Source organism: Gossypium arboreum, chromosome 1 (assembly GCF_025698485.1).
Source record: "Gossypium arboreum isolate Shixiya-1 chromosome 1, ASM2569848v2, whole genome shotgun sequence".
NCBI classification, from domain to species: Eukaryota; Viridiplantae; Streptophyta; class Magnoliopsida; order Malvales; family Malvaceae; genus Gossypium; species Gossypium arboreum.
In genome coordinates, this window is record NC_069070.1 from 85,896,160 (window position 1) to 85,911,295 (window position 15,136).

At 32.6% G+C, this 15,136-nt stretch overlaps 1 protein-coding gene across 1 annotated transcript; it reads left to right on the forward strand.

The window, feature by feature from the left end:
• The first annotated feature begins 11,387 nt into the window (after positions 1 to 11,387).
• On the forward strand, positions 11,388 to 14,706 carry LOC108480122 (argininosuccinate lyase, chloroplastic). Its single transcript, XM_017783004.2, has 6 exons — positions 11,388 to 11,850; positions 12,051 to 12,431; positions 13,083 to 13,231; positions 13,433 to 13,724; positions 13,878 to 14,042; positions 14,149 to 14,706. The coding sequence occupies exons 1-6, from the start codon at positions 11,524 to 11,526 to the stop codon at positions 14,410 to 14,412; spliced, it is 1,578 nt and encodes a 525-aa protein (XP_017638493.1). The 5' UTR covers positions 11,388 to 11,523; the 3' UTR covers positions 14,413 to 14,706.
• Positions 14,707 to 15,136: the final 430 nt, after the last annotated feature.

Genomic DNA, 15,136 nt, shown 5'->3' on the forward strand with positions numbered 1-15,136 from the left:
CCAGATCTCAACTTGATTTAATGGAGACCGAAATTCCAAGAAATCCAACAATCAAAGAGACCTGAAATTCCATGAATCTGATGAGTAGGAATTCATTCAATACATATATGATTTATAGATCTCGCTAAACATTTAACAATAGGATACATCACATTTTCCTCTTTCCGCCATGGAAATATTTCTGATATGGCCTCAAGAATAATCCTTCTCATTTCCATCCCAATATCAACACTGACAAGGATAATTTTGATAGATCCCAATGCTCGGCTTTAACCCCTTTAACAACTCCGATTTTATGTAACGTCGAAAGCTCTAAACTATCACATTACCTCACTGTCTTGAAACACATCACAATTCATACAACGGTACATTACTGAAAGTCAGGAAGTTTTTACTCAATGTAGACTAGTCTAGTTCAGACGCTTCGGTTACCAATATTCTCATCTATCCAAACTTTGTCAACATGTAATAAACTTTTCAGCTTTCACAAGACAAAAACCTTATCATTCGTAGTGATTTTAACTAATATCCAACTCTTTCTAATAAATATACACTTCTCGTTCAGACTATTTACTCTTTTATCCGTACAAAAATGAAATTATATTATCAGACTTGAAAAAATTAATCCTGACATAATTGTCCCATGAAATCTTTGAAATAAATAATTCACCATACCGACTGAAACTCGCGCTTTTATCACCTGTGCCTTTACTGATGTCAAATCCTTATATAGAAATTAGAAAAAAATCCCAATACTAAAATCACCACATTACCAAGATCAAATTAGAAGTATAGTCATATTTGACATGATTATCACGAGCTGAAGAACGCACTTCGAACATGAGTATTAATTGACAAATTATGGAACAAAGATAACAAGAAAACCAAATAAAGAAATCCAAGATACGATACTATGCCGGAGAATCGAAAACCAAACTCATAGAGAAAATACAGAATACCCCGATAATTCTTCAAAGAAAGAAAGTCCAAAAGAAAACATCATTTAATCCCACTGGAATCAAATATAACAAGAACAATATATCTTCCTATACATATATATCAGATGAAGCATCAAGTAGAAGAAACAGAAACATAATATCTTACGTATTCTCTCATCAATTCTTATCGAATGAAATGAAATAGAATACCCGATGAAATAGAGCAATATAAATTATAAACCAATCAGACTACCAATGCTTTCATCCAACACCGAATTAGAAGACATTCCCATATAACAAGAATTTCTTCGAAGATCAATAGCCATAGAAATATTTACGAGAACGGGTAAACACATAGAACATCTCAAAAGAGATTGCTAAATCATCCGATCATAACTGTCACACTCGGATAGTTCACATTTCAAATATCATTTCCCCAACTAGTTCTGGCCATCACAAATTTCATATTAAACCATTCACTAAAGAAGGTCAGTTCTGAATAAATTTTGATTTACACTTTTCTCGACCTTGCACCTGAGTAATTCGATTTACCAAAGAGAATTTCCTTCTCTAACTGGGACAGTGCATAATTCCAATAATCTTTATATCAATCCGATACTTTACTGAATCTGACTTTACTTAGCAGCTCATTTTCAACCTCTGATCATACTTATAATTATTCTATCACTGAACTCTTTGGGTTCTCAACCGGAAACTTATTCAATACAAATCTCATGAAATTCCATTATAAGTACCACTTCGGTAAGGGGGAGGGGTTGTAGGACCTCTGACTCGACTTTCTTATACATACACATATGACACAACTTCCATCATCATAGCAACATCATCAAAATCATGTCATTCATTCAGCAATGCAACATTCATGTTGGCTTACACCAATTTTCCTATTGTCCCATTTAGACAATATACTTATGCATACATTCTATGTTTTCTAGATAGCTTTACTTATCCATTCATTTAATTAAATTAATTCATGCTCATGACATCATATAAGGCCAAACAAACATAGATATTTGCATCACAATCACAACTTTCATTTCGTGCATCATCATGTACATATCATTACAATCATATAATTCAGTCCAACAATTTAACATAGATAAGTTCATTTCATTATAATCCTTTATCTTATAAAAATTATATATCATTAGCATTCATCAACATTCGACGTCCAAATCAAGACAAGGACATTTTCATTCGTATCATAATATTATGACTTTTATTCATACCTCTACTACTTTCTATTTATTCCGTTCATCTTATCAAGTAAGCCATATACACTACATCATATAAGCATTAAGCAAATATGGATATTTATCACATATGCATCATAAACTTTTATTCATACTTTTCTGAACCGAGACTTATCATAATCATAATTTTACTCAAATACCTTCACATAACATTGAACATGGTTGGCGCAGCTCGGTTGGAGAGTACCCTGTCTAAATAAGGCGGTACTCATACGCATCGGAAGACATCACACTATCACAGATCAATGGCATGTATAGCTAAACTTTTACACATGCTAGGTTAGTCTGAGAACCGACTAAACCTGCTCTGATACCACCAAATGTAACGCGCCGTACCCGAGACCGTCATGGAGTCGAACACGAGGTGTTAACAGACTTAATTCATTACTTAAACAAATTCAAACAATTTATTTTAAAATTTTCAGTCAAGCTAACAATCTGCATCATAGTCGCTTAAAAATTCATATCTCGAGTTAAGAAACTCGAAATCCAATTCTGTAAATTTTCCCTGCAACTATACTCATATATATATTTACTAATTTTTTTCTAGAATTTTTGGTCGAGCCAATTAGTACAGTTTATTAGTTAAAGTTTCCCTGTTTGAGGTTCATTGCTTCGACACATGTATTACAAGTCGATATCTCCTGTCTGAGTTTCAATGACTATGCCGTTTGTTTCTAATAAAACTAGACTCAATAAGGAATCTGTACATATAAATCATGACTTATAATTATCTTTTAACAATTTATGGTGAATTTCCAAAATCGAACAGGGGATCCAGAAATCGCTCTAGACTGTTTCAAAAAATTTAAACATCTCATAAAATATAACTCATATACTGTTTTGTTCCATCCATATGAAAATAGACTCATAATTCTTAAATTCCATATTTTATTCATCATCTAATTGTATCCATACTATTTTAATGATTTTCAAACTCACATTATCATGTTCTTTCATCGAATCTATTTTATGGTGAATTTTACCTATTTCATGGTTTCCATGGATTAGCTAGCAATTTAGCATACATAACACCAAATATGATCATATCATAAGACCATATATACAAAATGATTATAATGCTATACATGCCATACTCAAAATATACAAGCCATTATGCCAAGATGGTATACGGATAGTGTGAGTGTGCCTCCGACTGCTCCGATTTCCAAGTCGGCTTGTCAACACTACAAGGAATGAAAAGGAGGAGTAAGCATAAATGCTTAGTAAGCTCACATGCAAATAGCAAGTAACACAACTATATACGCAAACATAAAACATCATTTGCATAATCATCGCCGAGACATTCATATCACATTTTCATTTATCATCTTACCATATTGTTGTTATATCGAGTTTTCAACCCGAGGGTTAAGTACATACCTATTCAAAGTATTCATTTCACAACACTTACCAATCGTCCCTTTCATCTCGAGTATTCCTCCTTTCATCTCGAGTATTCCTCCATTTGAGTAGAATTTTACCCGTTGAACACATCGAATATAATTGGATACATGGAAAGTTTGCACATAAGTGCCACATATGTAGCCAAGCTACCATGTAACCCGCCCATAAGTGAACTCGGACTCAACTCAACGAGCTCGGGCGTTCGCATCCATAAGTGAACTCGGACTCAACTCAACGAGCTCGGATGCCTAGTTACATCTCTCGAACTCGGACTCAACTCAACGAGTTCGGACATTCGCATCAATAAGTGAACTCGGACTCAACTCAACGAGTTCGAATGCCCAAATATCCTAGTGACATGTCACTTGTATCCTAATCCATTCCTAAGGTTCAACGGGACCTTTTTCCCAATCATGTGTCTCAACCATCTTCTACGAATGCCGTTACCGATACTCGGTAGTATTTCACATTTTCCAAGTATATCACATAATTTGACATATTAACAAACAATTATCACAGTATAATATTTCATAATAATTATCATATCATTTAAATAACATTAAAACATTTAAAATAATAACTATGTTACCAACATTTACATATGAACTTACCTCGTATGCGAAAATGGCTACTTTTACCATTTCGTCCACAACTTGGTATTTTCCCTATTTTAGCCCAAATTTTAGTTTTCCTTGCTCTATCATTTAAAATATAGTCTAATTAGGACTCACATTATTCAAATTGACCCAAAATCATATTTTGGAAAAATTACAGTTTTGCCCCTAAACTTTTGCATATTTACACTTTTTCCCCAAAGCTCGTAAATTAAACTTCAGCCTATTTTCTTATGTTTTATGACATGCTGATCATTTTTCCCTTCTATGGCAACATCAAATTCTCACTCTAACATGTACTTATGACTATTAGGTATTTTTACCGATTAAGCCCTTTTGCTAGTTTTCGCTTAAAACCGAGTAGCACAAGTTGTCTAACATAATTTAAAACCTCATATTCTATCATAAAACACCAAAATACACAAATTTCACCTATGGATATTTTTCCAAATATAAACCCTAGGTTAAATTATTGCTAGCATAAGCTAAATCGAGCTACCGGGACTCCAAAAACATAAAAATCATTAGAAACGAGGCTAGAACGGACTTACAATCGAGCTTGGAAGCTTGAAAAACCCTAGCCATGGTTTCTCCTTGCTATATTCGGCCATGGGGTTGAAGATGAGCAAAATTGGCTTTTAGTTTTGTATTTTTAATTCATTTTACCCCTAAATGACCAAAATGCCCTTACTACTAAACTTTCCAAAAATTCCATCCATGTCCAATTTTTGTCCATAGACTTAGAAATTGGTAAATTTCTATTTAAGACCTCCTAATTAATATTTCAAAACAATTTCATACTAGAAACTTCTAGAATGCAAGTTTTACAAATTATTCGATTTAGTCCCTAATTTCAATTTAAGCACTTTATGCATAAAATTTCTTCACGAAATTTTCACACAATCATGCAATCATATCATAGACCTAAAAATAATCACAAAATAATTATTTCTATCTCGGATTTTGTGGTCACGAAACCACTATTCTGACTAGGCCCAAAATCAGGATATTACATTAAAGCTCTAAAAAGGTCTCAATTTGCATTCTAATGACCTTCTAAACATAAAATTAATTAAATATATTAAAAAATAATTTTTTCTCATCAGATATATGGATAAAATTATCGGAACAATTTCATACAAAACATCAAAAACTTTTAGGAGGTTACATAGTCACATCTGTATCTCTATCTTTTAGGAGTTATTCGCTCTAATACCTAAGATAATGTATCTCCCCAATTAGACTTGATAGAAATAATATTATTCTTTCAATCGATTTGCTCAATGTATTTAGATTATCTACTAATATAAGTTATCTTTTTGCATTGCGATTTGACCATATAAAGTCGCTTAATATTAGTTAAAGATTAGATAATCAATGAGCCACTATTTCTTTGTGTGCGAATATCATTGAAGAGGGCTCGCCTGAAAAGTGGGAGAGTTTAGGAAAAATATAGGCACGAAAAATGGGCTTGGGCAAAAAAAAGGGTCGTTTAGAAAATGGGTCGAGCCTCGGGTAAGGCCTTTTTTGTCCGTGTAACACCTCTAACCCGTAACCATCACCAGATTAGGGCTAGGAGCATTACCAAATGTTTACATATCATAATGAACAAATATTCAACATATTCAAATAATAACATAAATCATAGAAAATTTATGTAAACTTAAACATATAGTCCCTTATACAAGCCCTCGAGGCCCAAAAATCACCTCAAAAATGAATCGAGACTAAATCGGAAACATATAGAATTTTTCAAAAAAAAAAGATGCAAATTTTCAAACTGTAAGGGTCACACGGTCGTGTGACTCACACAGCTAAGACACACGCCTGTGTCTCAGGCCGTGTAGACATTCAATGTAGGGACACACGGCCGTGTCCCAGCCTGTGTCTGTGTCTATGTAACTTTTTAACTTGGTTCAAGACACACGCCCATGTGCCAGGCTATGTAACTCTCAAAATGCAACCTATAAAAACCTACAAGGAACACATAGCTGTGTTGCGTGGCCATGTGTCACATATGGCTGAGACATACCCCTGTGTTTTAGGCCATGTGGACGAAAAATAGTTCATTTCCAAGCCATTTTTCTCATCCAAAGCCTAGTTACTTACACCAACCAAATACACCTATTTTCTTGCATTCAAGATACACCTAAAACATGCATAAACATGCTAGAACATCATAGTACTTAGTCATACAACTAATATGCCTTAAAGTCACCTCAAACACAATAATCAAATTTGACTAAGCATTTGCTAAATTTAGCCATAAATCAATCAAACAATTGAACAACTTATATACTACATTTACCATAATGTTCACATACCATTTTCATACTCATAACCACTAATATGACCATTCACACAACTCAATCAATACCTTAGCAACTTGGCCATATGCCAACCACAACCAAAGCTACCAAAACAAGCCATTTAACAATTCAATGCATTATCTCATTCCATACCAAACCAAAATTTCATAGAATACCTTTATGATCATTATTTCAACTACCATCGTTTAAGTACTTAGATACCAAACTAACAACCATTAAAATATTACATATACATGAAAACATAACAACTAATTCATCACTTGAAATAGCATATTTACAAGCTAAACATAATGGTTGATTGTATCAAACAAAGACACCTATACATGTGCTTATTTAACCAATTATCACTTAACTTGTTTTCATGCCAAAACATAACATAATTGATACACAACAACCATACCAATTTTGGTCATTTCAAATCATACACCAATTTGACCATATTAACCACAACCAACAAGCTATCAATAGTACCTTAAGTACCTCCAATCCAAGGCAACATTTCATGCCATAAGCATCAACCAAAATGACATATATATACCAAATTTATCAATTAAACATTAGACATAGTCCACCTATATATGCCATTATAACCATGACCAAACCAAAGCATTTAAAATCTACCAATAAAATTGATGGATAGTGTGATGGATCCCCGACTAGCTTCCAACCTGATCGAGCTTCCAATAATTTGAAAAGTAAGAGAAAGAAAACCATAGAAGCAATGAATGCTTAGTAAGCTTGTAAAAACCATAAGCATAATATTACATTTCAATAATGAACATTATAGGTTAAATCAAAACATATATCAATGCCTCAAGATTTACCAAACCATAATTACCAACTCGTAAGTGAGTAAATTCATTTATGTCACATATATTTATAATTCATAACATGAAAGGATTTTATGGGACGTAATGTATAACCATCAACCCTTCTATAAAATTATACACCTCTCAATTTACTTACTTTCCTTTCAGTTCCCAATGCTTATCATAAGCCTCAACAACATTATTAATTCTCAATGTAGTGTGTTTATTCATGACATCGATAGATTCATTCACAGCATAAGCAATCTACTATCATATGAATACATCATTTATCTCATTAAACCTTTTTATAACATCATAATACATCCCAATTACGTACTTACTGTATCATTTCCTTTTCTTACCTGTTTCATATGTATAGTACAAGCATAATCATAGACATCAATCATATCCACAAGCTTGGCATAAGCCTAAGCATCCACACCAAACATGTTAGCATACATGGTATAAGTCATAGGCAAAAATAACATATATAGCCATTGATCTCGACATGAACCATTAGAAATTGTCACCTATCTCAACTTTCATAATTTCCATATATCAACATATCAAAGAAGTTCATATATGCATATGCCTTAGTTCATGACATTTTCTTACTTTTCCATACTTTCATAACATTGCCAATCAAAACACTTATCGTTCCTTCCGTTTGTATGCTCGTTGAACCACTTAGAATAATATTGGATACATGGGAATCTCACACATTGTGTGCTAATATATGGTCAAAACCATTTCTTTCCTTTTCCTTTACATACATGCTCTCACTCGAGCCATAAATGAGTCTACTCACACAAGTTGTCGATTGAAACGTAACTATAGGTGAGTATTTGATCGAGTCGAGTCGAATCAAGTCAAAAAATTTTGAGTTAGTCGAGTTGACGAATCCTATTTTAGCAACCGAACTTAATTTGAATTTTTTTCCGAATCAAGTCAAAAAATTTCGAATCAAGTCGAGTCGAGTTAACGAATCCTATTATTTATACTCAATGTTGCATTTACATGGACTGATTATTTAACTAGTAGACGAAGTACAAGATTATTGAACTACATAAACAATATAATGAAAACAATATAATGATTTTTTCTTTTAATTTAATAGGTAAACATTTATCAAAACGATGTAGTTTTGCCTTTTAACTTAAGGATTTTGACTTTTAACTTTAAAAAAAAGTAAACATTTATCAAAATAATGTAGTTTTGCCTTTTCTTATTCAGATTTTCGGATAACTCGAATTGTATAATTCATATTCGAGTTAAACCAAAAAACTTAATTTTTTATTCGAGCTGATCCGAATAACTTGATTAACTCAAATAACTCAAATAACTCAAACTGTTTAATTTAAAATTTAAATTTTTTATCAAATTTTTGGATCGAATTGGATTTTACTCACCCCTAAACATAGCTACGCGATGCACACAAGCTTCAAGTAACCGTAACACATGCCGGAAACTCAGCCACCTGTAGGATGTTCAGGATCAGCACCTGAAACACGATAACCCTAATGACATGTCAATTGTATCCTATATATTCTTAAGGTTCAAACCGGGCTAGATAGTCATCATACGTCATTGAATTTTCATTGTTTATTTACTCAATAAATTGTATAATTAATATATATATATATATATATATATATATATATATTGATTCATTTTCAATAAAATCATATAATAACATTCAATTTAATCAACATTATACATAGTACAGTTCACACGAACTTACTTGGTTAAATTGCAGAAATGTCAAAGTACAGAAGCATTTTGGTAATTTTTCATTCTCCTCGATTTCCCATCCGATCTTGATCTAAATTAATAATTTTATTAAATCTATTAATTTAGATAGTAAAAAAATGTATTTATTCAATTTAGTCCCTGAGCCCAAAACATGCAAATTAACCATTTTTACCCAAACTTTAGCCTAGCCTAATACTTTTGGCATCCAATGCAGCCCATTTATGCAACAATTTTACAATAAATCCTTATATTTTTATTATTTTAACAATTTAGTCCCTAATCAAGAAATTAATCAAAAAGCACTTAATAAAATACTTTTAAATAACAACTAATATCTCAAATTCATCATTTAACATCTAAAATCACAAGGTTCATCAATGACAACATTCAAAATCTTTAACAGGTTCAAAATTGAAGGTACGGGCTAACTGGACCTAGTTGCAACGATCTCAAAAACATCAAAATTATTAAAAACAAGCAAGATTTACCTCTTAAATGGAAGAACCCTAGTTGGCCAAACTTGTTTCTCCTTTAAAAATGGTGTTTTCGGTTCTCTTGCATAAGTAAAGAAGATGATAGCTTTTTAAATTCTATGATCTTTTATTTTTCATTAACATAATTACAAATTTACAACATTAACCTTTAAAATACACTTATAATATCACTAACACACATCCATAACTGTCCATCACATAAATATATGACATAATTACCATCTAAGGAAGGTTTAATTGCACAATTGGTCCTTCAATTAAATTAAATTCTAACTAAATAAACTTATTTACAATTTAATTCTAAACTAATTAGGAATAAAAGAGTCAATAATCCAAAAGCTAGATGATTTAATCAGGTCACCACCGCTTGGAATCTTTGACCATGGGTTAATTACCATTTTGGTCCTTTTTGCATTTTAAAATTATAGTGATTAACTTTTGCATCCTTTACGATTTAGTCCTTTTTAATTAATTAACTATCGAAACATTAAAATTTTTCAACAGAACTTTAATACCACCTTAAATACACTCTGAAAATATTTATAAAAATATTTATGGCTCAGTTTATAGAAATGAGGTCTCGATACCTCATTTTCGAAAGCCACTTGATCTTAGGGTCTTACCACTTGAACTTAATAAATCACTTATATAACATAAATTATCAAATCAAAAACCTTTTTAAAATCACATTTGACTCGTAAATATTAAATACATACTCGTCAAATTTGGTGGCCTCGAAACCACTGTTTTCGACACCACTAAAAAACAGGTTGTTATAGCCTGGGCCCAGCCTAAGCTAAATTTGCAAAAATAAAAGAAATATTGTTTTCTTGCTGTTTTTTCACTGTTTTGTTGCCATTTCACTATTATATTGCTACTATTTTGTTGTCATTGTTTGGATATTGTATAAATTTTATTTTATTATTAATTTTTCTACTTTTTTAGAGGCATTTGCTTGTTAAGTTGCACCTATGTTAGTGTTATTTAATTATAAATATTTATTAAATTTATTTTTAATTTGTTGGGATATATTTATTTTAATGTTTTAGTGTTTTGATGTATTATATTTTTAAAATATATATAAAATATAAAAAAATTAATACAACCAAAGCTAGACTAAGCTCTAGTTTTAGCATTATTATCCGGGATAGACTAGAGCTGATGCTTCAAAATGCTTTTTGATGCTTAAATCAGTGGACTGAAGAAAAGAGTTTAATATAAGGTAAACAAGTTAGAGAATAAGAGGTTATACTTGAGGTCAATTCATATTTTTTAGATGGAGTGGTATTCTTAGTCATAAAGTTCATGAAGACCTTTTTTCCGAGTGAATGACTTTGATTTATGTAAAATCTTCTTTTGTTTTAATGAGGGAAAGGTTATGTCTTATTTTTTCCATGTTTCATAATGATATTAGCTATTTATACTTCGCATCTAAAAGAGTATGAGCTCATACGAGTTTTTAATTTATTAGAATTTATGTTTTGTGAATTTTTTATAAAGACTTATTTTATAGGTTTGAGCTCATTTTTATAGATAAATATGTAAAAATCTTAAAATTATATTTAAAATAACCTTTAATTAATTAGTATATATTTATATTTAAATTTAATTGTGAAATTTAAAATTGAATTATCAATTTATTAAAAAATATTAAGTTGGAGGATTACATCCACAGAGCTTGAGTTGTAGTCCATTATCTCCAAAAAATAAGTCCATCAGCCCAAAAGCAAGACCCGACACATTCGATCCTAAACTAGGCCTATTACAGTTCGACCCGACAGGCCCGACACAGTTGCAAAAAAGAAAACACCCTAAACCCTCCTTGCTTGCTAGTGCTAACGAAGTGGCAAAGGTAAAAGCAAGCAAGGCGCACTAGAATCTCTCTTTTTTATCTTCCCTTCTTTAATGGAATCCTTACATTCTTCTTCTTTGCAAACACCATTTTTTTCCTCCCAATCGACTGTCCTCTCCAACAAATCCGTGTCTAACCCAAGAACCATATCCCCATTGATGCATCGAGTCAAGTCAAGGTTCGAACCATTGCGGTGCACCACGAGTCACTCATCTGAAACAGAAGCAAAACCAAAGGAGACAAAGCTTTGGGGTGGGAGATTCGAAGATAGTGTGACTGATATCGTTGAGAAGTTTACTGAGTCTATCTCGTTTGATAAACAGTTGTATAAGCATGATATTATGGGAAGTAAAGCCCATGCTTCTATGCTTGCTGAACAGGTCCTTTTTTTTTTCTCCTCTTGCATTTATTGTTTTTAGAGTGTTTTTAATGAGTTTATGGCTTGTCAGAATTTGGGTAATATTGTACTTTTTAGAATTGCAGAACCCAATTTCTGATCATTTGTCTTGTATAATGGTATTTTGCTAATTTGCTCCAGCTAATTCAAATGCATGTGGGTTTTTATCATTTTTGCTTGCAGGGTTTGATTAGCTTTAGTGATAGGGATAGTATTCTGAAAGGTCTAGATGAAATAGAGAGACGCATTGAAGCTGGTGAATTTGTGTGGAGGACTGACAGGGAAGATGTCCACATGAACATTGAAGCTGCACTGACAGATTTGGTTGGTGAGCCTGCAAAGAAACTCCACACTGCTCGAAGCCGAAATGATCAAGTTTTGACTGATTTCCGCCTGTGGTGTCGTGATGCTATAGACAGGATTATTAGTAGCATTAGACATCTCCAAGTTGCTTTGGTGAAGTTGGCTCTAAATAATGAGGGTCTCATCATTCCTGGTTATACACATTTACAGAGGGCACAACCTGTTTTACTTCAACATCTTCTTCTAGCATATGTGGAGCAGGTTTGAATCATTTCATTCATAAGCTATTCTAGATCAAACCGAACATCCATGTATGTTATATATATGATTATTATGTAGTGAACTAGCACTGAGTTTTCCAACTCCAGAAGCAGGGTTAAAAAACCGTCACGTGTCTCCTATATATGTCAAAATAAAGCGGTTGCTTTATTGGTTAATTGGAAAACTTTGTTCTTGAACTTTTAGAACTTAGAAAGAAGCTTATCTGATTAATATTTCTAATAGAAAAATGACTAAGTTTGAAAGCATAACACATTCATGGTGGGCGGCTTACTCCCATGTTGGGCGGCTTACTCCCCTAAAGGTAAATAAAAGTAGGAAATAAAGGAACCTGGGTAACCTACGATTGTGATTATAAATGGTTAGTGGTTATGATCAAGTCAACATAATATCTGAAGTCTTTGAATATTGGAATCCACATGATGTGGTGTACTCATCAACTTATAAACAAATTAATAATTGTTATATCCCTGAGAAGGCCTTGTGTTTTTTCTTAAAGAAAAAAAAAATTGTTCTTATATATAATAATTGAGAAAAAAAATGCAGATGGTTAATTCTGATTTCTAATTTTTTCATGATGATATGTTTTATTATTTGCCTCTAGGATCACTAACTGAACCTTTTTGGTTGTAGCTTGACCGTGATGCTGGCCGTTTACTAGATTGTAGAGCTAGGTTGAATTTCTGCCCTCTAGGTGCATGTGCACTAGCTGGGACTGGCTTGCCAATTGATAGGTTTATGACTTCTGAAGCTTTGGGATTCACTGCTCCCATGAGGAACAGGTATGTGTGAAAAAGCCATCATATTTCAGTTTCTGGAATGTCACACATGACCATTGTATGACTTGTAGCATGGAGGGTTATTACCTTTGCATAGGATTTTGTCGATTTGAGCCTAGATCTCCATCTTAATTATAATGTTTCATTAGATATTGATATCAGGCTTCTCTGTTAACATAATTGCATTTCGCTATTTTTAAACAGTATTGATGCAGTTTCTGATCGAGATTTTGTCCTAGAGTTTCTTTCTGCTAATTCAATCATTGCGGTTCATCTATCTCGGATTGGTGAAGAATGGGTATTGTGGGCTTCGGAGGAGTTTGGATTCATCACACCAAGTGATTCTGTTTCCACTGGAAGTAGCATAATGCCTCAAAAGAAAAATCCAGATCCAATGGAACTTGTTCGAGGAAAGTCTGGTAGAGTTATCGGAGACTTGGTTACCCTTCTCACATTGTGCAAAGGACTTCCTCTTGCTTATAATCGTGATTTGCAGGTAGAAACTTCATGGACACTTGACCATTCGTTGATGTTATGATTTTATGTTGTTTAATTTGACCTTCTAAGGGTACTAAAGGCATCTCTTTGAGCTGTCTTCTCGTATTTTTCTTTATATCTTTCCGAGTTAATTCTTTTCCTGTTGAAATAGGAAGATAAGGAACCCACGTTTGACAGCGTCAAGACCATCACGGGCATGCTTGAAGTATCGGCAGAGTTTGCTCAGAATATTACCTTCAATTATAAAAGAATACAGAAGGCTTTGCCTGCAGGTTATCTTGATGCCACAACACTTGCTGATTATCTAGTTAAAAAGGCAAGATATTTTGTATTCCTCAATTTTTCTGTTTTCTTTAAGATTTTATCTCCTTGAAAACAGTAAAATCTATGACCCCCCCCCCCCTTCTTTTTAACCTCTGCAGGGGATTCCTTTCAGAACTTCTCATGATATAGTGGGACGATCAGTTGCACTATGTGTGTCTAAGAACTGCCAACTTCAAGACCTGAGTCTAGAGGACATGAGAAACCTAAGTCCTGTATTTGATAATGATGTGTATGAGTTTCTTGGAGTAGAAAATGCAGTGAAGAAATTCAGTTCATACGGTTCAACTGGTTTTGCATGCGTTGCCGATCAACTTGACGACTGGGCTGCCAAGCTTGAAATCAACAAATCGACATGTCATTGATAGATGTGGCAGAGATGAATGAGTTACTTGAGAGCTTTGAAAATAATTATCATGGCCTTGAAGGGATATAATGTTATTGGCATTAAAAAGAAGAGGAAAATGCCATGAGTGAGTAAAATGTCAGTGAAATGAGTATTGTTGTAAGATTTATTATTGAGCAGATAGTAAGTAGATGATGAATGCAGATAATGGTTTTTGATCAACTTATGTTTGTTTGTTTTTAATGCTGAATCAATTACAGAGACAGACATGACAGTAAGGAATAAACAACTATAGTCAAGAATAGCAGAAAAAGGAACATGTTGTCTATAATTTCTCATAACCAACAAGGTATCTACTGCCAATAGCGATTAATTTAATTTTTTTTTTATCATGAGTGTTTTTTAAACAGTAAATGATTAGTTATAAAATGTATTTTATTTTTATGAGTGGGGATCGAAGTCCTATCCTATGATTAAGAAATAAGGTTATTTTTATGAGTGGGGATCAAATCCTATAATTAAGAAATAAGGTAAGTAAGTATCACAATGGTTATTAAGTATTAATAAGGTAAGTAAGTATCACAATGGTTATTAAGTATTAATGTTATTGTGCTTGTATTTTAGCTATTAGATTATATTCAGCTTTAAAAAAAAAAAAAAAAAGAAGATAAATTATATTTTTGGTCGGAAAGTATTAATATATTTTTAGTTTGTTCATCCAATATCAAAATTTAAAATTGTCA